Raw genomic sequence first — 24,969 nt, forward strand, 5'->3', positions numbered from 1 at the left:
TGACTAACTTTGCCTTTATGCATGCTCATTCACCCCTAATTGGCAGTAAAATGTATTTGCACATATACAGTATTTGCTCACTTAAAGTCCTCCCTAATTGCTGGAGCTGTGTGATGCAGTCTTATATACAACTCTCTTTTTATCGGATTTATTTTTTATTAAAAGTAAATATTTTTAGATAGACAAAAATGTTATTGAACAGGCTTCAGTTTATATATCTCACTTACCTTGGCTGATATTGAGGAGACTCTGATTATAATCTCTGTTTCTAGTGTGATGTTGATTAAATCATAGTTTTGTTGACTTTTCTCAGAGTTTGAGCAGTTTTCGGGAACAATTTTTCAGCACTTCCCTCCTCCCAGAAAAGTATGACTTTCTGCAGAATAAGTTCAGCTTGGATCTTAAAATAAATGAGGGCTGCAAAACGTTCACAAAAGGAAAGGGCATATACCAGGCATGTAGTGTGGTTGCACGTACGTGTGGGTGACTGATGTCTAAGCAATGTTGTCAGGAGCTGCAGGTTTGAACTGTGAAGGACCCACTCATTTTGAACTGCAATTCATTGCAATCATGCAATGTTTAATATACTTGACTGGCAGATGCCAGTTGAGTCCTGAAACTGACAGTTGGGATCACTGTGAGCCAGATCAACCTATGAATTGAGTTGATCTGAGGTAAGCCAGTCACCTATATATTTCTCTAAAAGATGCAGGTGTGTTAAAAATGTAAGAATGGTCTATTATGTTTTGTGAGGGGTGAAATAAACATGCGCAATCCATATTTTATCATTCCTAACATGTTCATCATATCCATATAAATTTTTAGTGAAAAAAAATGGAAGGAAACAATGGTACCACAATAGTTGAGACTCTCAGACACATCTAATTTTATTTGTCCTGTCAGAAAAAGTCAAGAACTACACCAAAAATACTTCAGTCTCTTCTACCTACTGACATACAACAACCATAAAATTATAAATTATCCAGTAGCTGTTCTGGAAATTGTTTACTTTTTTTCCAATGATGTTTTTTTTTACATTTTTAGATGAGAAATGGATTTACAGATGTAGTATGAAGAAAGAGATAAAGACAGGGATAAAAAGACATTGAGATTTGGCACTACAGTTTTGGCTACATTATACAACCATTTATCATTACTTCTTTTGTTTTCCATCTCCAGTAGAGTAGGCTTTCCTTTTTTCTTGCAGGTAAAATATAAATCAGAAATCTGATTTGGGGGCCCATCGTTAGGGCTCTTAGTGACAATTTGATTAATTTTAAAATAGCTGTTGTTTGCTTAATTTTTCTCTACATTCAGGTTAATTGAATTTGCATAATTTGGGCATAGCCAAGAATTTCCCCCACTGACCACTCCCAAATAATTCCTATTAATACAAATTAAGATTTTGGTGGAGCATGCACTTGGTTTCTTTTTTCTTCATGAAACTGAAGGTTAATTTGACACAAACCAGTTCTGCAAAACCAATAATATTTAAATACATAATTCATTCAAACCTCTGTTTGTGTGTGTATGTGTGTGTGCGTGTGTGTGTGTGTGTGTGTGTGTGTATTAAAGTATAAACATATGAGATTACAGTTTCCTGATATGATGTCTTAGATCAAGCGCACTCTTCAACTGCTTCCTCCTATGCATTTATTCAGTAATTCTTATCATTCTAAATGGCTCTACCAATTTGTGGGGTTCTGAGAACTTCTGTTAAAAATTCAGTATGTTTTATTTACTGAAGATGAACTCACTGTAGCTGTAATATAAATTTATGTAGCACATTTATGCCTATGATTGGACTCATGTGACTTGAGTCTTCCATCCAAGCACTGATCAGACCTTGAAGTGGTTGAATCATGTGACCTTAATCAGTACTATTTAGGAGACTATGAAGTGCCATTGCCTGTCAAGGTCACTAGTACTAATCCAGCTGCACTAGTAGCCTGTATATTTGTATAACACAATTTGTATAACACAGTTTCTTAGATGATGTCAAGGACTTGGTACAAATGAACACAGGCATTATATTCCATTAAGAGTAATGTATATGGTTAGTTTTTGAAACATATGTGGATTCTTTTCCTGGGAGGAAAAAATGGCTTCCAATGAGTAGTTCCATACTTCTTTACCACCTACATATTGACAGTGATATTAGACATTGGTTTCATTAGTAAAAATGAACCCACAGAATCAGTTAGGGGAATCTTCTTAAAGAGTGAAGCTATGATCTGCAATAGGTGCATGGCATGATTACATGAAATTGTATAGAAATACACATGGGTTTTTTTTGGTGGTGGTAGTGGTTTATTCCACAGCTGTTCTGACATTATTTCATGGGTGACTTTTAAAATTATTTTGCATTTCTTTAAAAAAAATGTTCAGTCATTGTATAGGGTGAAGGAAAATTGAAGAGGGAAGAATTTAAAAATGCCAGCATGCAAATGTGGCATAAAACAGCAAGGTTATACTCCTAAAATCCTTTTCGTAACCTACTCATCATCTACACAATGTGCTAATTTAATTTGATATGTTTCGTCAAATACTGTCCAATACACAGGAGAACCAGTACCTCCTTCACGATCCCTATTGCAGAAAATGTGAAGCTGAATAGCCAATATCACTGTTTCAGCTTGTGCTACTTCTAATCTAATTTCCACTTTTAAAAAAATCACTTACTGCTTGCAAGTTTGTTTGTTTGCTTGTTTTGGTTGGCTGGCTGGGTTTTCTTTTGTTTTTTTCTGTCTTTTACATTTTGAGGAGAGTACAGTATTATCCAACTCTTCCAGATTCTCAGGAAAGAAAATGGGCCTTGCCAATGAGGATGAGGATTTTCTGAAGCTATCTGGTACCCATTGGCATAAGGAGGGCAAGTGTTTAAATGTTGCCATAATATTACCAGGCAAAACCAATAACTTTTGTACTTGTATTTAATCTTGGGATATGAAAGGGCAGTCATATGCTGCATGGTGTCATAATGCATTATTTCATCATTTTTGGGTCATGGTGGCTAGTAACAAATACCATTGCTATTCCTCTTACATATCTCTAGCTACCTTTTATTTGTGTGATAACACACCTGCTTGGGTAGCCATTTTTTATGTTTAATGTATTTTGGCAAACATACAGAAAACAGGTTATCTCTGTCTTAACTTTAAATCTCTCTATTGTAAGAGTGGCTGGCCATGTGATGGGGCATTTGTGGTAGCATCTGTCTGTTGCCCTATTGAACAAGATTCCCTGTAGCCAAGGAGATGTAAGATTTTTATACTCCTTGAAGAATCAAAATAAAGTCTGTTTCACTTCTACATTTTTTTGTCTCTATCTCAAATTCACCCCCCCCCCAAAAAAAACAACCCCAAAAAACACCTGAGTCCTTCTGAGACAGCAGTTCACCCTCTTTCTCCAAGCCGAATCTTTATTTATTGTTTTTGAACTTCGGCGGTCACTTTTGGATTGTGGGAGGACAGAACTGTTGTGTTTAAAATTGGGTTGACAGTCAGGAGACACATAGGAACCTGCTTGCATTCACTCTCATGGCTAATATTTCCCTCTTGAGAAACAACCAAAGATTAGTAGCCACAATCCAATAGTTTAATGCATGTGTGGGGCTTTTGCTAAAGAGACAGGAGTTTCCTTGTATGTAAGGTCTTTTCCATTCATTTTAATGTTAAGGACAGAATAATGCACATTGGAGCACCAATGGTGCTAAACTGCTTTAAAAGCATCCATATAACATCACCATCCCTTGAAAACTCTTTGAGATGGATTTTTGCCCAGACAATTATGTATTTTATTTGTACATGATGGTTGTGCACTATAAAGTTGCTCCAACAATCTGAACTTTCCTTTCATGTCACATTGTGAAAAACAAATTACCCACCTTTGTTTGCCAAGTTTCAAGGCTGTTTTCTCAGCCAAGAAAGGCCTAATAAATTATGCTTACGATTTCTTTTCCTTTCTTGTCAATGTTTACTGGGTTTGCTTTTTTTGTTTCATTTTTATTTTCTTAACAAATACTTAGCAATGGTTTTAAAAATATTTGTACATTGTGAGATATAGTCAACACCTAACATGCCTTTGTACAAGATCCTGACTTAGTTACAAATTAACGAGAACAATGCACTAAAAGGAAGGGTGAGAATGAATGAAAGAGAGAAAACTATCCATTAAGATGACACCTGCACTTGGAGTTAGTGTATTCCCATCACACGGATTAGCAAGGCGCCCTCTGTGAACTAGAGCAATGACTTAGAGACATGATGTGGTTTTCCCACTCCCTCCATCCCCAGGCCATCACATGGCTTTAATGGCCTTCTGTCTTGGTGGCCTTATTTTCATGATTTACCGATCCTGAAGAAAGCCAGGGAGATACAGACCGCGAGCTGGTTTGCTTAGCCATGCTGTAGTGGCTGATGACGGTGTAGAATCTGCCCCGGGAGTTGGAATCCTGAGCTGAATAGTAAGCATCGAGAGAGGCAGGAATGCACCTCTTATGCTGAAGATCAAGGGAAAAAACAGGAACCATGAATACTAATTTAGCAAAAACACTTTTTTAATTTAATTATCTACTTGCCATCAACTTAGCTCACTCTGAACCCCTTGCAAAAGTTTAAATATTTTGAGTGGAATTCTAGCTACCGATCCCAGCTCCACAACAGTTGACTATTGGCTGATCTCAAAAAACTAAACCTAGAGTTGGGTGTCTGGCTATTACTTGAATGGTTGAAAGCCCAGGGCTGTAGTTCAAACTATAGGAAATAAGAAATAGGGAAATAGAAAAAGGAAAAAAAAAGAGCAATGGGTTACCATTCTGCATTGTTTCCAAAATAACTGCATAGATCTATCCACAGAGCAAAAATCACCAGCAGTTGATCTTGACTCAAAAGAAAATTTTCTTTTCTGGAAGTATAATCCTGAAACTCGCAGCAGAACTACAAGTAAATGTGCTTCTCAATTCCAATTCTTTGTATGGTATAGGCCCGTGATGGCAAACCAATGCCGCGCGTGCCACAGGTGGCACACAGAGCCATTTGTGCTGGCACACAAACTGCAGGCAAACTTACCTCACTGTGCATACATGCACCTCACAGCTGATTTTCGCCGGTTTGAGGCCTTTTTCCCAAAGGCTTGAGGAAGGCTTCTGCAGGCTTTGCAGGCCAAAAACCAGGCCCGTTTTTTCACTTTCTGTTTTTCCGAAAATACCGGAAGTGATGAAACAGGCCAAGTTTTGGGCCTGCAGAAGCCTTCCTCAAGCCTCTGGGAGGCCGAAAAAGGTCTCAAACTAGCCAAAAATCAGCTGTGAGGCGCAGTGCAGGTAAGGGAATGGTGGGTGGGGGTGGATTGTGCGCGCATGTGTAGGGGACATGGTGGGGTTGTGCATCGTCTTCTGGGTGCTTGCATGCAAGTGCAAGTGTGCAAGCACATGCACAATTTTTGGCATAGAACCCCAAAAAGGTTAGCCACTACTGGTATAGGCCGATGAACAGAATATTGTCCTTGGATGTAAAGACATAGACATGAAATGTCTTTCTAGAAGACGGTGAATTATGTTTGCCAATAGGTAATTTTTTCTCAGTTTTATAACTGCTACTCCTATTTTTCCTTTTATTCTGTGACAATAAACTGAGGATCAATAAAGATGTCCCAAAACTTTCAAAATGCATGATGTGTAACTGTATGCAAAAACTAGAGCCAGCCACCCCCATCTACATTGTTAATCTGATACTGAGACTAAGCTGAATCAAAAACCTAATTTTTGTCAGCCTGTTCAAAAATAGATGGGGGTGGCTGGCTGTAGTCTGCTTGAAGATTTATACCTGTCAAATTCAGAATAATTGAGGCTGTTGAAGGGTATTGCAGACCTTTATTTCCTAAAGCACTAGCCACTTTTCAGCATGTTGTTGACAAATTATATCTTCAGTCCTGACAGAGAAAGGCAGGATTAAATTGTAGTCATGCAGTAAACTAAATTCTATCACTAGTTGAGGTAGTTACTTCATCCCAGACTTCTTACCTTATAAACAAATCCATCTGGGCAACTGTGGTCGTAGGTGAACGCTTTGTATACCACAAGAAAGACTATGCAGGCAAGGAATGCAAGAGCCAGGCTTATGAGAATAGTGACCTGCAAAACAATTAACAATTAAATTAATATCTTGCCATGAAATAATGGATATTTATAGTCATTTTAACAGATTTGTGGCTGTGATTGTTTTTTAGCACAACATGCAGCACTTAACTCCCATCATCACAGATATTAAAATAAATACTGGTATAATTTCTGAAAGGGTATATTAACTCTAGGAAAGCAAATTAATAACTATAGAGGAGCTATATCGAAGACAGAAAGCTAAACTAGAACAGATTGCAGCAAGTCTGATGTAGTGGTTAAGGTGCTAGCCTTAAAATCAGTAGACAGTTTCTAGGCCTGCCTTAGGCATAAAAACCACTGGGTGACTTTAATCCAGTAATTCTTTCAACCCAACCCAACCCATCTAAAAAAGATGCTGTTGCAAAGAAAATAGAAAACAAGAATATTAGGTATCTCTGCTGCTTTGAGTTACATACCCCGGGGTGGGATGTTACTGGTTCTGCCCAGCTCTATAGAACTGGTAGCTCTGAAGAGCAACAGACACCAAACCAGGTCTGTATTTGCTGCTGTTTGGCTGACCTGCCAACCCGGGCTCTTACCTGTCCTTTATTTCCTGCTTTTTCAACCTCAGCTGCTTTGCGTGACACAGATAAGGTTGAAAAAGCAGGAAAAAAGTGGCTTTTCAACCACTGTGCACCTGTGCACAGTGCTTTTCAGCTGTACAGGCGGCATAGCTTAAGGTTTTACAGCAAAATGTAGTTACTGAACCGGTAGTAACACCAGTGGAATCCCACCCCTGTACATACCTACATACATACATGTAAAATAGATGATAGATAGATTATAGATGAGATAGAGATAAGAGATCACAGAGATAGAGAGATAATTGTGATAAAATTAAATAATCATCATCACCTAAAGCTTTATAGAAAATCAGAAATTGAAATCCAATTATTGATAAACTCTATAAGAATTTTTAGCCACAGATATAGTAATGGTATTTGGCCTAGGAAAATGTGCCTCTAAAGTAGGGGTTCCCAACCTTTGTTTTGCCCCGCACCCCTAAAGAAATTTCACTCGAACCTCACACCCCCTGAAATTTAGACTTTAGGAACTACTGAACGCGTTAAATATATGGTAGGATTGAATCTTTTCAGCTGTGTATGTGATGGCCACTAAATAACGATACTTAACTCTAAAATGAAAACAAAGTTAATCCATTGCATAATAAATAAAAATGCCAAAATATAGCCAATATCCTATTATTTACCTGGACTTTTCTCGCACCCCCTGGAATATCGTCTCGCACCCCCAGGGGGTGTGAGCACCCCAGGTTGGGAACCCCTGCTCTAAAGCAATAAATCAGGTTAAAATCACAAGCAGTAATCTTATTGAAATGCCAAATGGCCAAACTATCAAGAGCCATCAGGATGAAGCCTACAAATTATCTGGGCATTATATAGTGGAATAACATGAAGCATCGATAAGTTCAAAGCATGATTAACAAACAAGACATCCAAAAAATAAAAATATTACTAAGCACAAAACATATTAGTGCTATCAATATCTGGGTCATACTTATGATATGTTACACTCATTAGAATCATTAGAAGCAGGCTCATTAGAAACAATAGCATAGCAAAGTAGCAACAATGGTGTATTGAAATATCTGCAAGAAAGCTCCTTTGCCTGCAAGCAACAACTGGTGGAACTATGAAATAGACAAAGTATAGAAAATGAAGAAGCTAAAGCATTCTGGGATTTTAGAATTCAAACAGACAAGCACCTGCCACAAAACCCCAGACTTAACAATTGTTGATAAGAAAGAAAAACATGTCTGGATAGTGTATGTCTTGAAGTCAACAGAAGAGAAGAAAGAACTGGAAAAACTCACAAAATACAAAGATCTGCAAATAAAAATAGAATGATGATGGCAAAAGGAAAACAAAGATTCGATCTGAACATCTGGCTAACTACATGACCAACCATAATAATAACAATAAATATTAACATCTGAAACTATGAATTTCTAGCATATACAATGTAAACAAGCTAATTTGGACTGGAATCTAATATCTAGGCAGAAAAACATAAAATATGCAATACTAAATATCACCAAGAGTGTTTCCATCTGGCAATAAGAACACAATAACACCTAGGAAGCCAAGGGTCAAAATAACATAGTTTCCCACTGAGATTGATCTGAGAACAGCTCAAGGTGAAAACAGGACTTTCTGGATGTAAATGACAGAGATGTTATTGGCTGCAATGCACTCTAAATATAAATGTTGGCTGATATTGAGTATAGAAGACAAAGGCAGGAGGGAGGAAGCAGGAAATAGATCCAGCCTCAGTACCAGATTTGAAGAAGCCACAAACAGTGATGCTCATTGCATCCTGCTCCCTCTTTTTCATTTTTAAAAATGCATTATAACTAGGGCAATTGGTTGGACATGCCTATCCTCAACACAATGTTACTATTTTCACTTCTAAAATGTATTGTTTATCTTCAAGAAAAAGTAGTGGCAAAAATAACTGTAAATATAATGGTATGCACTCCAATATGCAAGTATGCTGAATTCATTATCAAATTTATGAAATGCCCCTCCCCAATATATACCAACTCCTTATAGAGTCCTTGTCAAGGTAAATCAGTCAGGAACCTGTGGTCCAATAAACCATTCACTGACCATATTTCTAAGACAGTAGGTGTCAACTCATGAAGCTTCCCTGACCCACTCCCGAGTTGCCATAGGCAGGGGGATGGGAAATTGTGCCTCGCAGCTGCACCATGGAATTTACTCCTCAGTCCTAACATGACACAGTCTGGATGAGCAAGTCAAAGCCATCTCTAATGGATACCAGTAATGCCTGGAGGGAGTGACTTCTGCAACCTGCGAAATTACCTCATTGAGGAATGTGACGGGTGACACACTTTAGGGGGAGAGGGAAACAGGGTCAGAGGCAAGGCGTGAAGGGGATGAAGTCAGAGTTGGCTTCACCTAAGTAATGCTGACATGGTGCTCCTAATAAAAGCCTAGATTTTTATTGCCAGATGGCTTGAGACTCTTAATTGCATTAGGGCACTGGTCAGAACCCTGACAGAAGGACTAGCATGCTGAGGTAAGAAGGCTATAAATAATAATAAAGTCACACAGATGTGTTTATCTAAAATATTCAATATCATGCTGTAATTGCCACTGTGTCTGCCTTTCTGTTTTTCTTGCCCTTGTAATTCTTGCCCTTGTAATGTAGCTAAACTCTGATTTTGCCTTGGCTCATAGCTCTTCAGCAAAGTGTCAATGCTTTGCTGGGAGTCCAGAATATATTTTTTATCGATTTTCAAATAAGCAAGATATGCAAATAAGATTATGTCATATCTTCAAAGTGATTTGATTGCTTTAGGTAAGACAGGTTTTGGCCACAACAAGAAGAAAGCCAATTTGCAAATATCTGTTGAGACAAAACTGATAACCATTTTTATTAGGAAAAACAAAAACTTGGTTTGCTATAATATATCAGGTACTCAGTAAAACCACAGTAAAACATGATAGTAAGTTCCAATATCTGATTGGCTGCCACAAAGAAGAGGGGCGTCAACCTATTTTCTAAAGTACCTGAAGGCAGGACAAGAAGCAATGGATGGAAATTAATCAAAGAGAGATGCAAGCTGGAACTAAAGATAATTTTCCTGACAGTCAGAACAATTAATCAGTAGAATAACTTTCCTCCAAAAGTTGTAAATGCTTCAGTACTGGAAGTTTTTGAAAAGAGATTGGATAACCATTTGTCTGAAATTGTATAGGGTTTCCTGCCTAAGCAGGGGGTTGGGTTAGAAGATCTCCAAAGTCCCTTCTGTTATTCTATTCTAGTGTTGAACCTAGAAAGACAGTCTGACTGTAAACAGAACATTGAGTTTCACAACTGAAGATATGATATTATGACCGTCTTCTTCCACAAAATCTTTTAAAAAAACTGGAAAGCTGCCTAGATATACCTCTGTCCAAGGGCAGACAATCTATCTTAAGGCCAAAGCATCACTGTTCTTCTTTCTTAAAGAGTCTCCAATATTTTTGCTTTGTAAACTAAGGCAGACTGACTGCAAACTGCCTCAAGTAATTCTGGGGTTGAGCTCCCCTGTCTCAGTGATGCAAAATCATCAAGAGAGTTGAGAAAGATATCTATGTAAATTCTCAGTCATCCAGGTCATGGTTGTCTCCAAGGCGCTTTTTCAAAAGGCAACTGGACTTTCTGGTTTTTCTTTGAAAACATTTTGCTTCTCATCCAAGAGCTCTTTGAACCATTTGAAAAAGCAACTTTGGGTTGAGAAAGATATTTATGCCTTGACAAACAGCTTTTGTCCTAACAAAATACTGAAACAGTGCTGATCTGCTTCAGTCAGATGCTTCTTGTCTGTAAAAGTTGTTAAGCAATGCTGCTGTGTCACACAATGGGGAAAAAAATATAGGGGACCATTGCTTTGTTTTTAGCAGGGCTTCAAAGGGGTATCTCATTAAAATTCTGCCTCATTAAAATTCTGTAGAAGTAAAGATTCTTAGTAGCTATATTGGCTCTGTATCTTGTGATATTCAGGAGATTTGTCATACTAATCATTCTATACACCCAACCCTACTGCTATCTCCTTTTAGATACTTCCACCACAACCTACAAAATTGAAACCACTTCCAGTTTTTTTTTCTATATTTATACATTTATATGCCTCTTTTTGTTTAAAAAATTCAAAGTGGTTGACAGTACAATTCAAGCAACTATAATGGTAAGCTAAAGCCTATACTAAAATATTCTATAAAATATAAACAATAAATCTATCAAATGGAAAGAAGAACCAGTAGTACAGAAGTTAAAACTATCCTAAGAACTTGTTTATTTAGTGGTATTCTCCATTCAAGCGCTTCCTTCCCCTGATATACTACGTATTAACTTCCAGCCTATTTTTCAGTTCACTTTGCCTTGGTCTTCCATCAACAGGTTGCAATCTCTTTGCCTCTCTCAGCCAATACAAAATTCAAAGCCAGCAAAATAAATATTTATTCATGTTTATACCCAGTTACTCACAATTAACATTTGAACTAGCTTGAAACCTGTCATTATGAGAAACAGAGTGTGGCCAACAAAGCCTCCAATGCAGCTATGCTTCAAGTTTGCAAGTATTATTATAAATCATGTAATTTAAAGAATAGTAATATTCTTTTAAAGAATAGTAAAGTTGACAAAAATCCAGTATACTAAAGAAATCAAGCCCTTTATGGACTGAAGGAAAAAATGAGAGTAATAAGCGTAAGTAACCTTTTTCCAAATTCTCTTGAAAATACAGAACTTGGTGGAAAATGAACTATCTGAACTATCTCCAGAAGGAACCTTCAATAAAAGTTCCTTAATCCACAGTGGGAGGAGTTTTTTTTAATAATAACTTATGTTTCAGCACTTTCATTTTTCCTAATGCCCCTCTTATTTTTATCATATCTCATGACACTTGAATTCTAGTGTCATCATTTCCTATTCTTCTCAAAACCAGATATACATCATGTTCACATGGAACTTCATGTCATTTTTTTTCCTCTTAGACTCACCTGCATGATAAAATAAATTTATAATTGAAAGTGGAAGCCACATATTTAATTCCTTTTAACTTATTGTTATCATAACTCCATGATCTGATCCACTAATGGAATGACCCTGACTAATGAACAAAGAAATATAGCTTACCTGGGCTTGATCTGGGCAGTTCAAATAACCTTATTTTACTTCAGAGCTGATTCAGAGTCAACCCATATAGTCAATACTATTTGTTATGTGCATGTGGGTGCAACCTGGAGAGAGGAAAGGAAGTAGGAAAGGGGAATGACAGCCAGACACCTTGGAAATGGGGCTCTCCAAGAGGGACTGCATCTTCCTATTCCATTCCTCCTCTTTTCCATTGATGAACCTAAAGAGGTTTGTCCACAGCAATTTTCATTAAAATAAAAAGCATTAGAAATATATTTCACGGTGTTTCTTAACATCTCCGCTGGTTTTAGAAAACTCAGGAAACATTTTTAATGCTTGTAGGAATAATTGAACGTTGATGTCTTATAGAGGTGAGTCATCTATTAAGAGTGCCTCTCACAAAAATAAAGTTTAAAAATAAAAGATGGAAGCGTGTAGGAAAGCTTGACAATGTTAAGAAAAACACTTTGGCTCTATTTGAAGCTAAGTAATGAATGCATAAATTTAATGAATTTCCCATTTGGCCAAATTGGAGGGTTCAGTATTTGTCTGAAATTTCACATACAGCTGCCAAGAAGGTTTGGCAGAAGAGACAAGTAAGATACACCCTCTAAGTCTCTATAATATGAAAAATGAATCTTTATGTTGCCTCTAGATGAGATGGGCTGCATGTAAACCTAATAAATAAATAAAAAATATCCATCCTTTCCATGGTATTAGTTCTTTTTCCCCTTTCATTAACAGCCATCCCATCATAATCTTACTGTGGCAGAATGATGGCCCCTTTCTATTATAAGCAATATTTTCCCTACATCAGGATAAATTGGTCTTCCAATGCTTAAAAACAAGCATGGTTGGCTGAGGAATTCTGGGAGTTGAAGTCCACAAGTCTCCAAAGTTTCAAGTTTGGAGATCCCTGCTCTAACATACACAATATATGGAGCATGGAATTAGAATTTGGTGCAATTGGAGAGAACAGCTCTACACATTCCAGGGAGAGATCCAGCCACTATTTGGAAAGTTTTATAATCCTTAGGCTAGGAAATATTATTTCAAAATAGGTTGTGCATAATATATAGGAGAGTTTAAAGGTGGGAATGAATGTTTGATGTTTCTTTAATAAAAGCACAACATGGATAGAATTAAATTAGACTCTTATTCTTCAAAAGATGTTTTCATTCAAAAAAAAAAAAACTCACGATGTCTATTCCAACTTTTTTTTTTCTTTTGGGAACCTCTAATGTCACCATTGCCCAGTTTGCTTTACACATCTTGTCACCACAAAGCCTGCTTTCTGAGATGATATCTCTGCCATTAATTCTCCCTGCCCTGCTATTCCGAGATAGCAATGAAATGACAGAACAAACAAGCACATCGTGTTTCCAAGTAGTTTGTCAAATAATTAAATTAAGCAGGGGGCTCAATTAGACTGGCCAAACTCCATCACATAATATCATTTCTGGAGTTTGTTTTGATCCTAATGGATTTGATGCTTTAAGTGTTTGTGGAGCCAGATTGCAGTTCGGAGACATATTTCATTGCCAAGTCCTAAATTTCCAGTGAGGGAATAACAATTACAGTATGCTTAATAAGCACTGGGTGAGTTATAACATGCTTTTTTCTAAGCAGAATGCACTAAAGTGATAAATGTTTTACACTTGGGTGGGAGGTTTACATTGAAGAAGGTTAATGGGACCAAAATGGTAGCAGCTTTTAATAAAATGTTCCATGGAAAACTTGTTTGGCTCATGCACAACTTAGATGTGAGAGGTTTCACCTTAAAATATTCCATTATTCTGTTATTCAGTTTCTTCTCACCCCTGGAGGACATGGAGTGAGTATAATAGGATCCATAGGGAAATGTTTTAATTAATCCTTAACCTGTTCAGTCAATTGACTCTAAATACTGTGCAAGAACATCCAAAGCCAATGCTGTATGTGTATGTGTGTGTGTGTGTATATACACACACACACAAAATACTATATAATGGAAACAAACATAATAATTACAGTTAAACATCCCAATTAGTCTTAGAAATAGTTACAATAGTTATTCAAATCCCAAAGGCTTGCAGAACAACCATAATTTTGCAAACTTGGGAGCAGATGCTGCCCTTGGCTCAGAGACAAGCTGTTCCAAAATAGGGCAGTGTCCACACAGAGAATACCCCTTTTCATGCCCCGTCCCTTCTCATGTCTTTATAGTTAGAGATCTTCAGTAGGCATTTTCTGACACCATGGGATAGGCAATCTCAAAGATACCTATGTCGTGAACCACTAATTTTTTATAGGTGATACCTAGCACTTTGAATTGTACTTAGAAACATATCCAGTGCAAATCCCATTACAATGATGTTATATGGCAGTAGCAAGACTGTCCACCTAGGCTATTGACTGCTATGCTTTGCTCCAACTAAGGTTTTTGGTGGAGAGAGGTTGTGACAGAGAAGACTCATTGCCTTAGCCCCATGTAAGGTAGCCCCATGTAAAGTAATTAATACTGGAGATGATAAAGGCTCGATATTTAGTGCTCCCTCCTCTAGGTAAGGCTACTTCTGCCTTGGCTTCCACTCTTAGGACCTTTTAGTTGAGGAGGATCTCCAAATTGTGGACCTGCTGTCCTTGGGATAGGGTTAGTAATTCTCAGTACAACTGGATATAATCGATATATTGATAATATCTCACCCAGAGATGGTATTCAGCGGGTTCTGACCAGTTCTGGACAACTGGTAGCGGAAATTTTGAGTAGTTCAGAGAACCAGCAAATACCACCTCTGACTGGAGATTTTACAGTATCCTTCCCCTGTCACACCCACCAAGCCCACGCCCCACAGAACCAGTAGTAAAAAAAAAATTGGAATTCAACCACTGATCTCACCCTAAACTAGTGAACTGCCTCTTCCAGAAGCTTCAAGTTGATGTTAAATCAGAGAGGGGAGAAGATCCAGGACTCGCCTCCCTTGAGGGAATGACCAACAACCTGATCATTCTCACCATACTTTTTGACAGCCAACTGAACTCCATCACTCAAGAAGGAATGGAATCATTATAATATCAAATCCCAACTGCATAAGCAATCAAGCAGGATTATACAAATGGCAAAAGTTCTAATAAAACAAGGATGGATGGCCATGCTTTCTTCATCCAAGTTCAGCCACAAGTCATATATGAGAGTCACCAATTAAGTTTAGACCCATGCTCAGGTCTGAATCTCAGTTTCAATGGATCTGGACAATCAGTTTTGTCCAGGGTTCTGCAACTGTTATCCTACCACTCTCCCCACATAGTAGAAATTGGATGTAGGATGATGGTTTCCCAAAATAAGTTAATCCAAGGCAGTTTATTGACTATGGGCAGAACATTGCTTCTCTCAAAGTTACCAGCATCAACACACTGTGGAAGGAAGTTTACCTAAATACACATTTATCTCCAAACAATTAACTAGCTAGGAAGATTAGGGGTTAAGTCCACAAATTCTGGAGATAATGCTACAAAGAACCCTTTTGGCTACTTGCTCAGAAACATCTCAGTAACCTATTCAGCTTCTTATTCCGAGCAGATATGAGCAATTTTATTTACAATATAATCAGTCAAATTATGGTAACCTCAGATTATATAGCCATGTATAATCATATAGTTATAAGAAACGTTATCAATCACAGACAAATAGTTGATTACTGAATGTCTGTATTAGGACTTAGCTTTTTAGCAAACTGCAAAAAGAAAAAAAAGCTTGCTTCATTCAAATCTACAAAATTGAATTAACTCCATCCAGTCTGTTAAGCCAATTGTGAAGGAAGACATGGCATTTTGACTTCATGCTTCACAATGAATCCCCAGAGTTTAAGCCAGAATGCAAACCCACAAGGTTGCATGTTACAGTGTGTATGTATGTGTGTGTATTAAACTTGGGGGGAATAAATAGCAACTATCTTATTATTCCCTGGAGGAATTTCTATTTCAGATTAATCTGTTTTACTAATCTTACTTTTTCATAATTGGCAATCCCACACATATTGATATCATCAATTCAGTTTTCTTCTATAAATGAATAAATCACCAACATCATAATACTCTGGAATGGGGCATACACAGAACCAAAAGTCCAACATAGATAGATAATCAGAGCTGGAAGGGACCTTATAGGTCATCTAGTCCAACCCCCCCACCTAAGCGGGAGACTCTACACCATTTCTGACAAATGGCAGTCCAATCTCTTCTTGAAGGTCTCAACTGATGGCGCTCCCACAACTTCTGAGGGCAAGGTGTTCCATTGGTTGATTGTTCTCACTGTCAGAAAGTTTCTCCTTATTTCCAGGTTAAATCTCTCCTTGTTCAGTTTCCATCCATTATTCCTTGTCTGGCCTACGGGTGCTTTAGAAAATACTGTGTTTCTCACAAAATAAGGCCGGCCCTTATTTTATTTTTTTGACCCCCGAAAAAACGGCTAGGCCATCTTTTCGGGGGTGACTTAATTTCCTCCCCCACCTAGAGCAGCCCATGTGTACGTACCTCTCCACGAGGCCATTTTTATCGGCCAACGAAAGCTCTCCAAAGGCAGAGTCCCCAGCCACTTCAGGGTAAGGCATGGCTGCCCATGTCCCCTCACCATTAGGCAGTGTCTTTCAAGCGATGGAAGCTCCCCGAGGGCAGTCACCAGCCACTTTGATAGGCTGGACACACACGCACACTCCCCTCACCCCGAGGCCGCTTCTACTGGCTGATTGAAGTGGCTGGTGACTGCCCTTGGGGAGCTTCCATCACCCAAAAGACACTGCCTAATGGCGAGGGGACATGGGCAGCCAGGCCTTGCCCCGAAGCAGCTGGGGACTCTGGCTTTGGGGAACTTTCATCAGCTGATAGAAACAGCCTCGTGGAAAGGGGATTGTGCGTGGGCACTCACCCCGAGGCCGCTTCTACCAGCTGATTGAAGCGGCTGGTGACTCTGCCTTCAGGGAACTTCTATCAGCTGATGTTCTATCGGTAGTAGATTGGGGTATTCTAGCCTAGGCTACCTGCAGGGCACTCCTAAAGGCAAGGTTTCTCCCCACCCCACCCCAGCCCTTCCCATCCATTTCTCTTCACCTCGTGTAGTTCTAAGGAACGATGTGAGAAATGGCGGGGAAACGTATGGTTTAAATAGGCCTAAATTTTGAGGGTGGGGCTTAATTTCACCTCATGCCTAGAAATCATACTGGGCCTTCCTATTGGTAGAGGCTGTATTGTTGGAGAAACACAGTAGCTTGACCTGTTCCTCTCTGTGGCAGCCCCTCAAATATTGGAAGACTGCTATCATGTCTCCTCTGGTCCTTCTCTTCACTAGACTAGCCAAGCCCAGTTCCTGTAGCTGTTCTTCATATGTTTTAGTCTCCAGTCCCCTAATCATCCTGGTTGCTCTTCTCTGCACTTTTTCTAGAGTCTCAACATCTTTTTTATAATGTGGTGACCAAAATGGATGCAGTACTCTAGGTGTGCTCTTACTAAAGCTTGACCTTGATTGTATCCCTCTGTTAATACAATTTAGGATTGCATTAGCTTTTTTGGCTTCTGCTGCACACTGCTGGCTCATATTTAGTTGGTTGTCCACTAAGACTCCAAGATCCCTCTCAAAGTTACTGCTATTTCTTGCCTAAGTATAGAACTTTACTTTTCTCTACATTGAATTTCATTTTGTTAGATATGGCCCAGTGTTCTAGTCTGTCAAGATCCATCTGGATCTTGAGCCTATCTTCTTAGGTGTTAGCTATTCCTGACAGCTTAGTATCATCTGCAAATTTGGTAAGTTCCCCTTCTATTTCCTCATCTAAATAATTAATGAAGATATTGAAGAGCACTGGGCCTAAGACGGAACCTTGTGGCAGCCCACTGCTTACTTCCCTCCATGCAGACTTAGACCCATTAAGGACTACTAGTTGAGTATGGTTTCTCAGCCAGTTGCGAGTCCATTTAGTGATGGTGATATCTATTCCACTTTTTTCTAGCTTACTAAGGAGTAGATTGCAGTCTACTTTGTCGGATGCCTTGCTGAAATCTAAATAAATTATGTCCACAGTATTTTGCTGGTCTACTAATTTAGTCACTGTGTTGAAGAATGAAATAAGATTGGTTTGGCATGATCTGTTCTTAACAAACCCGTGCTGACTGCTAGTTATTACTTTACTTGTTTCTAGATGTTGGCAGATCTGTTTTTTTTTTATCTTTTCCAGTATCTTCCCAGGTATTGATGTTAGGCTGATTGGTCTATAGTTTCCTGGGACTGTTTTTTTCTCCTTTTTTGAAGATGGGAACTACATCAGTTCTTTTCCAGTCCTCTGGCAGTTCCCTGGTGCTCCAGGATTTTTGAAAGATATGGTGCAGTGGTTCTGAGATGACCTCTGCCAGCTCCTTTAAAACTCTGGGATGTAATCCATCAGGCCCCGGTGCTTTGTTTTCATCAAGATCAGACAGGTGTTCTCTTACTATTTTTTTTTTTTTTTGGCTTATTTTAAAAGCTATGTGCCCAACAATACAGTTAGAACATTTAATCAGTGGAACAACTTGTCTCCAGAAGTTGTGGGTGCTCCAACATGGGAGATTTTTAAGAAGAGATTGGACAATCTTTATCTGAAATGGTATAATATAGGGTTTCCTGCTTGAGCCTGGCATTAGACTAGAAGTCTTCCAAGGTTCCTTCCAACTGTTCTATTCCATTATTCTGTTCTAAAATCCCAGTGAAATATTTGACAATATTTCTGAGAGGGTCTTGGTGCTCTCTGAGCTTGGTTGTTTTTGTGCTAATGTTTTGTTTCCCAAACTAAGTAACATCATCAGTGTTAGTCCATCATTGATGATGTTACCTCGTTTGGGTAATGAAATATCAGCAAGCAAACAATCAAGCTCAGAGAGCACCAAGGACCCCTCATGTCAACCCTGAGCTACAAATATTCTTCTTTACTGATACATTGTTTTATCCTGTTAGCCCAAAGGATAATTGTACATCAAACACTCCAATACTGATTAGTTAAGAATTTACTATAAAAAATTATAAAAGCCAATATCTATAAAACAATTGATTTTGTCATGCACTGAATATTAAATATCAAATTTTGGTACTGGGAGATACTATTTGAGACTGTCCTTGTCATTATTTATTTGTAATGTCTTCTTATGTGTATTTATAGCCCAGTCTTCCATTGTCAAAATAACATTTAAACTAGCTTATAAATATCCTTTTCTACAAACAAAACTTTGTAATATGAAGTGCATGACATCATCTAATGTACTGAACTGATTGAAAATTTCTGTAATAAATATGACTAGGAAGTAATTACACACCTTTTTCTTCCCTAATTTGGTTTCTGTCTGGTGTGTTAGATTTCAATTCTTGTAATTCCTAGACAGCTAGTCCATTTCAACTGGTGAAAATGATTTTATAAACTCAGGTTTTGTATGATTGTGAGAACCCATAATCACTGTTTCCACACCCACGTATTCCAACTATTTTCACTCTTGTCATGGTTGGTTCCATCCTGCAGGTCTAGCAATGGCATAACTGTAGAAGATCTTTACATTGGAAAGACATGAGCAGCTGAATACTAAACAGTGAAATATTTAAGGGAAAATAAAAAATATTGATAAACTATGAATAGCGGATTAGATAGGATGCTTAATTTTTTGATGTTGAGATTCAGAAACATGATTGTTGCTTTTCCAGAAAAAAAAAGTGATTGTAAGAACATGATCCTTTCACTTTCAGTGACTTGATGAGTACTTTTCAGAGCAGCCTTTCTAAATTGACCCTTATAAAAAGGAAAGTTTGTGATGAGAAAAATTGGGACTGACTTGTCTTTCAAATCTGTAAATTGAGCAACTGATTCAAGTAATAGAGTTCTTATATAAGAGCTTGTCTCCCAGCTGCCAGCTTTTATAGGTGATATCACATTGCATTATGTTAAATCTAGGGTACTTCACCAAGCTAATTTTGCATTAATGGAACTTGAAGGACATTTTTAAGCGCAACACCAAATACAATTTGGCATTGAAATTATCAGAGAAGTTAGAACATTTGTGGATATGCTGGAAAGGGAAGCCCACATTTGTCAATGGTTTGCCTATAATCAGTTAATAGAAAGATTTAAACTGGATAAGAATAATTTTGTTCTTACCAGTGAGAAAACTGATTTTGAGTTGGATTTATGACTAATGGCATTAATGAAAAACATGTGATTGCCAAGATGTATAAATAACTGTTAAAATTAATATGGAGGATGAATGTGTGAAAGTTTTTTTGATCAAATAGGTAAGAAATGGGTTATAACTCTTGATCAACCTGAGAATATGTGGAATAAAAGATTGAAATTTACATTGAATTATAATTTTGAAGGGAGTTATTACAAGATGATGTACCCCTGGCTTTTAACACCTGATAAATTGTTGAAGATCTACAGTATAAGGATATGTCAAAAGTATATTGGAAATGTAAACAGTTTGAAGGCACTTTTTATCACCTATGTTGGACAAGTAAAGCCAGAGATTTGATGGACAGACTGAAAAAAAACATAGAACTTTGTTTTTATATATGATAACAGCAACAAGGCTTCTTATATGCACATAGATGAAAGGATTCACATATTCCCACAATGGAAGAATGGATAGTAAAATTACTGGAGTTGATGAAGAAGGTGGAATTGATTGTTTTGATTAAATCAATCTTTATCTAGCTTCCTTTCTACTTGGAACCATTGGAATTTTTTTTTTTGTCTGAAACTGAAAGAAATGAAATTTTAACCTTGTATTTTGATGATTAGATTGTTTATGATGATAGAACAACTGTCTGTTATAGCTTATGGTTTATATTAGTTCAAAGGATAATTGATTTTGAGGGTTTTATATCTGTAGCAAAGAGAGTCAGAAGTTATCATTCTTCTATAGCTTTTGTTTGTATTTTCCATTACCTCTTTCCATTCTTTTTGACTCTTTTCTTTTTTTCTTTTTCTATTTTATACTTTTTTGAAATTTAATAAAGTTTTTTGGGGGAAAGAACATTTATGGATACAACAAAAGCAGATGGACAATCACCTCCAATTTCAAGTGAAATTATGGCATTCTATCAAACGCTTCCATTTCTAATGACCTATTTTGCATGGTAACTTTTTTGAGGAAATCAATTTATGACAAAGACATCCAGAAATATTTTTGTCCCCAGAAATCCTTCTGAGATGCATGTTGGAACTTTCAAAATTACAACCTCTTTACTATTCCTAGCAATAAGGGGTTGAATTGGTACCAGCATTAGAGTAGAGTAGAGGTAATATCTATTGAAAAATATAGTTTTTTTACTGTATGGACAGAGAACCCAGTATCTCATTTTGTAGTAACATGCCACTTTGTAAACAAAAATTATCTGGACAATTTAACAATTAAGATAAAATACAAGTTCAAAAATACAAAGTCCAGTTGCTTCTTGAAAAAGCACCTTTGTTAAATTCTGAGTCACTGTTGTCCAACTGACTTCCTCTGTTATTGATAGCGTATTTTCATTTAGTTATGACAGGGAATTTTAAAAAAGGAAAATTTATAAAAGCATCAAAATAGGCGTTGCTGCTTCACTCTCACAAAAATAGATTGAACAGCTGAGGGCAAACAAAGGCTAATTTTCAGGAGATTTGAGTTTTGTATTCTGTTCTGTATCCTCAGATCATTTTTTCACATTTCAGTGTTCTACTGGCTCTGACATTTAATGTAATATCCCTCAAAATTGAGCTTCACTTGCAAGAGCTGTACAAAGAAGTGAGTTTACATATAAATGCAGAGAAATAATTTCTCTGCCTCAAATGCAGTGACCTTTTCATGTGAGATGAGATGAAAAGCAGTTATAGCATATTTACTGCTATATTCTAGCATTTTAGTTCTGTTTGAGAATGCTGATGGACCACTGTAAATCAAGAAAAAAATCTATTGTTAGCATTCATACATACGTTATTCTCTCTTGTTCAGAAACTATTATTAATGTTATAATTTTTACTGATTTGGAAGACCCCGATGATCATCTCTTTGTACTGTCTTTGCAACTGCTGTTGTATTCCTCACACATCCAGCAAGACTCGTTTTCATATTTAAACTATTAAATGTCCCAATTGCAGATACACCATGAAGAGTTAGAATGTAATCTAATTTACAGCATTTTCTTTTACTGGTTCTATAGAGGATCTAATGTCTTTAAATAAGTCTATATCCAGTGATGGCATTCAACTTGAAGACATGGAATCCATCAGTGGAATGTATATGCAACTCTCTTTTTTCACATACACCCCTAAAAATCCATTCCTAGGGCAAGAAGGTCCGGTTGAGTCAAAGGATTTTTGCTCTATTTTTCCAGTCAGTGCTATCAGGATGTCTTTCCCCTCTCCATATGTGTATCCTTGTTCATTTCGTACCCTTTCAATACCACTTTAACCATATTCATATTGACTTCAATTAGTTTCCAACTTTCCTGGAATACATAAACATTTGAACATCACACTAAATCCTGTCCTTAAAAAACTTAGCTGCCTTGACCAAGGCTTTCCAGACCTAGAAAGAAAGAAAAAAAATCCATATTCATCAGTGGTGGGATTTAAATTCTTTTACTACTGGTTCTGTGGGTGTGGCTTGGTGGGCGTGGCAGGGGAACGAGACTGTAAAATCTCCAGTCAGAGATGGTATTTGCCAGTTCTCCAAACTACTCAAAATTTCCGCTACTGGTTCTCCAGAACTGGTCAGAACCTGCTGAATACAACCTCTGATATTCATCATAATATTTGTATTCTTTCTGACTCAACCCTGATTCTTCAAATACTTCCCTCTGTGTTACCTAGCATCACACAGTGATTATATACAGTGTTTTATAATATATTTTAATATATTTTATATTCAATAGCTGGTCACTAATCTGTTGACAATTTGTTTAAATGAATTGAGCTGAACAGATAAACTGAAAATACATTTTGGAAGAAGACTACTTTTTCCTTCAAATGTCTTCTTCTGTTAATTCTTAAACAGAAGCAATGCACCAAATTGTACATAAAGACAGATGAGATAATCGTATAAAATTCTCTGTATGTGGGTCTGTGTGAGTGCATATATATAGATGAACATGAGAAAGAGAAATGTTCAGAAGTTTTCTTAGATACTGAATGACTATATTGTCAGTTTCTTTAATAAAATTTGATGTTAGCAACATTTTAATTTATTTATAGACATTTATCTAATTCTTAGATTCTGAGTGGTGTGGGGGCCAAGAGGTGCAGAAGCTTACCTCACACTCAGGAGATAGAGATTTCAATCTCATGCAGTAGCATTAGTTTTTCTATCAGGGCACAAAGAGAAAATATCTGTTGCAAACTTTGCCTAGGCATCAGGAAGGGTATCTGGCCAGTAAATACGCAGCTCTATTCAATCATCCCAACTCCACCCAATTAAAAGGGATTACAGGGGTTTTTAAACAATCTATTTCTGAGATTCTGTTTCTATCATACTTAGTCGTTTAGGCTTATAAATGTTCCTCTCCCACTACATACTTGGAAAAAAAATTGCATTTAAGGATAAGTTAGTTTGGAAATGATGACCTTGATGAAAACAGAAAAGCTTATATAAGGAACAACTCTAAATATGAGTTTTGTAAAAGAGAAAAAATATAAAATATATATTTGGAGTGACATGACTGATTTTCATTACTGGAATTATATAAAACTCTTTCTCACCATATGACACAATTATGTTAAGGTCAGAAGAACAATCAATTATTTATTCTTCATGACAAAAAAATCCAAAACAAGAAATGACTAGATCAGGGCTGATCATGTGGCAAAATGAAAAAAAACTGTCATTTTAAGTGGTGTAAGAAATGCTCAGCTGAGCAAATCAAGGCTGAAGAAACATTCCTGACGGGATTTAGAGATGATTGACATTATTGCTTGTTGTCTTCCAGAGAAGAAATTGAGTGACTTCTGGTGATTTCACATTAACTTCAGTTTGACCAAAAGAACCAGGAAAATGGATTTTGCAGAGTATTGTGAAAGTGGAAGGAATGCAATGCCATCTACTTACCCATGGAACATACAATATTTTTAAAAAAATATTATTAAACTTGTATGCTGCCTGACTACCAATAACTCTTTGTGACTTTAAAGTAATGCGCTTATTAATTATTGATCCCACAGAAACTATGTTCCCTATGGCAAATTTAGAAGAAATTCAGTGGCACAACAGCTAGGCTGTATAGCACTTTACATCAGAAGAAGATAGGTGGTTTGGAGCATATAGGATTGTACACAAAGCCCCTAGTTGCAACTTCATAAACCAAAAATGTATTTTTCTAGATATGTGAAGAGTAGCCATGCAATCTCTGGAAAATATACATCTGTCTGGAGGAGCTGAAGATATATCAAGCATCTCTGCTCTCCTTGAAGCATTTTTTTACTAAAAAGAATACAGCACAACTTTACTATTTACTATATAGCCCCATGGCATTATTTCTGAATAGAAAAAATAAAGGTTAGTAGTGTTTATCAGTAGAACAGACGCTGTTGGTGGAATGCCATTCTTTCTGCCACCCAAGGTTGTTCGATCAGACAGGAAGAAGAGTCTCTTGAAATAATTTAGAGACATACTCGCCCACACATGCATACATACTATTGGAAGGGGAAAAAGCAATGAATGTCTCATATTATGAGTGGATGTCTATCACATAATTGAAAGAAGCCACTGGATACAAGAGTATTACAATAGTCTTCAGGGCAGTAGAAGGCATAAAAAGAATATGAAACGTAACAAAGCTAAGATGGGAAAGTGAATTGTTGACATTGAAGTCTGATAGATTCCAGAGCTTTCTGAGGAAATTAAAAAATATTTATCAGATGTATATATACACTGCTGTATTCCCAAGACTCTCAGTGGCCAAGAAAAATACTCACACACACACACACACATACACACACACACATATGGTATTCAGCTTTGTTCGGGTATTTTCCCACGTCATTATAGTTGTGCTTTTAAAGTTGTAGCAACATTTTGGCAGAATCTCATCTGCCATCATCAGGCTTCTGTATTGTGTTCGTCTGTGAGTCAGGCTTTCACAGCCATTTCTGTTTTAAATTTGGTACTAGCCTTCTGCTGTGTTAGAA

The 24,969-nt window shown here is 37.2% G+C and overlaps 1 protein-coding gene across 3 annotated transcripts in view; it reads right to left on the bottom strand.

The window, feature by feature from the left end:
• Positions 1-862: 862 nt before the first annotated feature.
• NSG2 (neuronal vesicle trafficking associated 2) overlaps positions 863-24,969 on the bottom strand; it is a 59,166-nt gene continuing 35,059 nt past the window's right edge. For all 3 annotated transcript variants that reach the window (XM_087924511.1, XM_026696105.2, XM_087924512.1), the window contains exons 4-5: positions 6,020-6,130; positions 863-4,501 (exon numbers count right to left, since the gene is read on the bottom strand). In XM_087924511.1, the coding sequence (XP_087780637.1) occupies positions 4,310-4,501; positions 6,020-6,130 (303 nt within the window). In that variant the 3' untranslated portion in view covers positions 863-4,309. The remainder of the gene's footprint in view (positions 4,502-6,019; positions 6,131-24,969) is intronic.

The sequence above is a fragment of the Pseudonaja textilis genome, chromosome 2 (assembly GCF_049901715.1).
Source record: "Pseudonaja textilis isolate UNSWEBS1 chromosome 2, rPseTex1.2, whole genome shotgun sequence".
Lineage (NCBI taxonomy): Eukaryota > Metazoa > Chordata > Lepidosauria > Squamata > Elapidae > Pseudonaja > Pseudonaja textilis.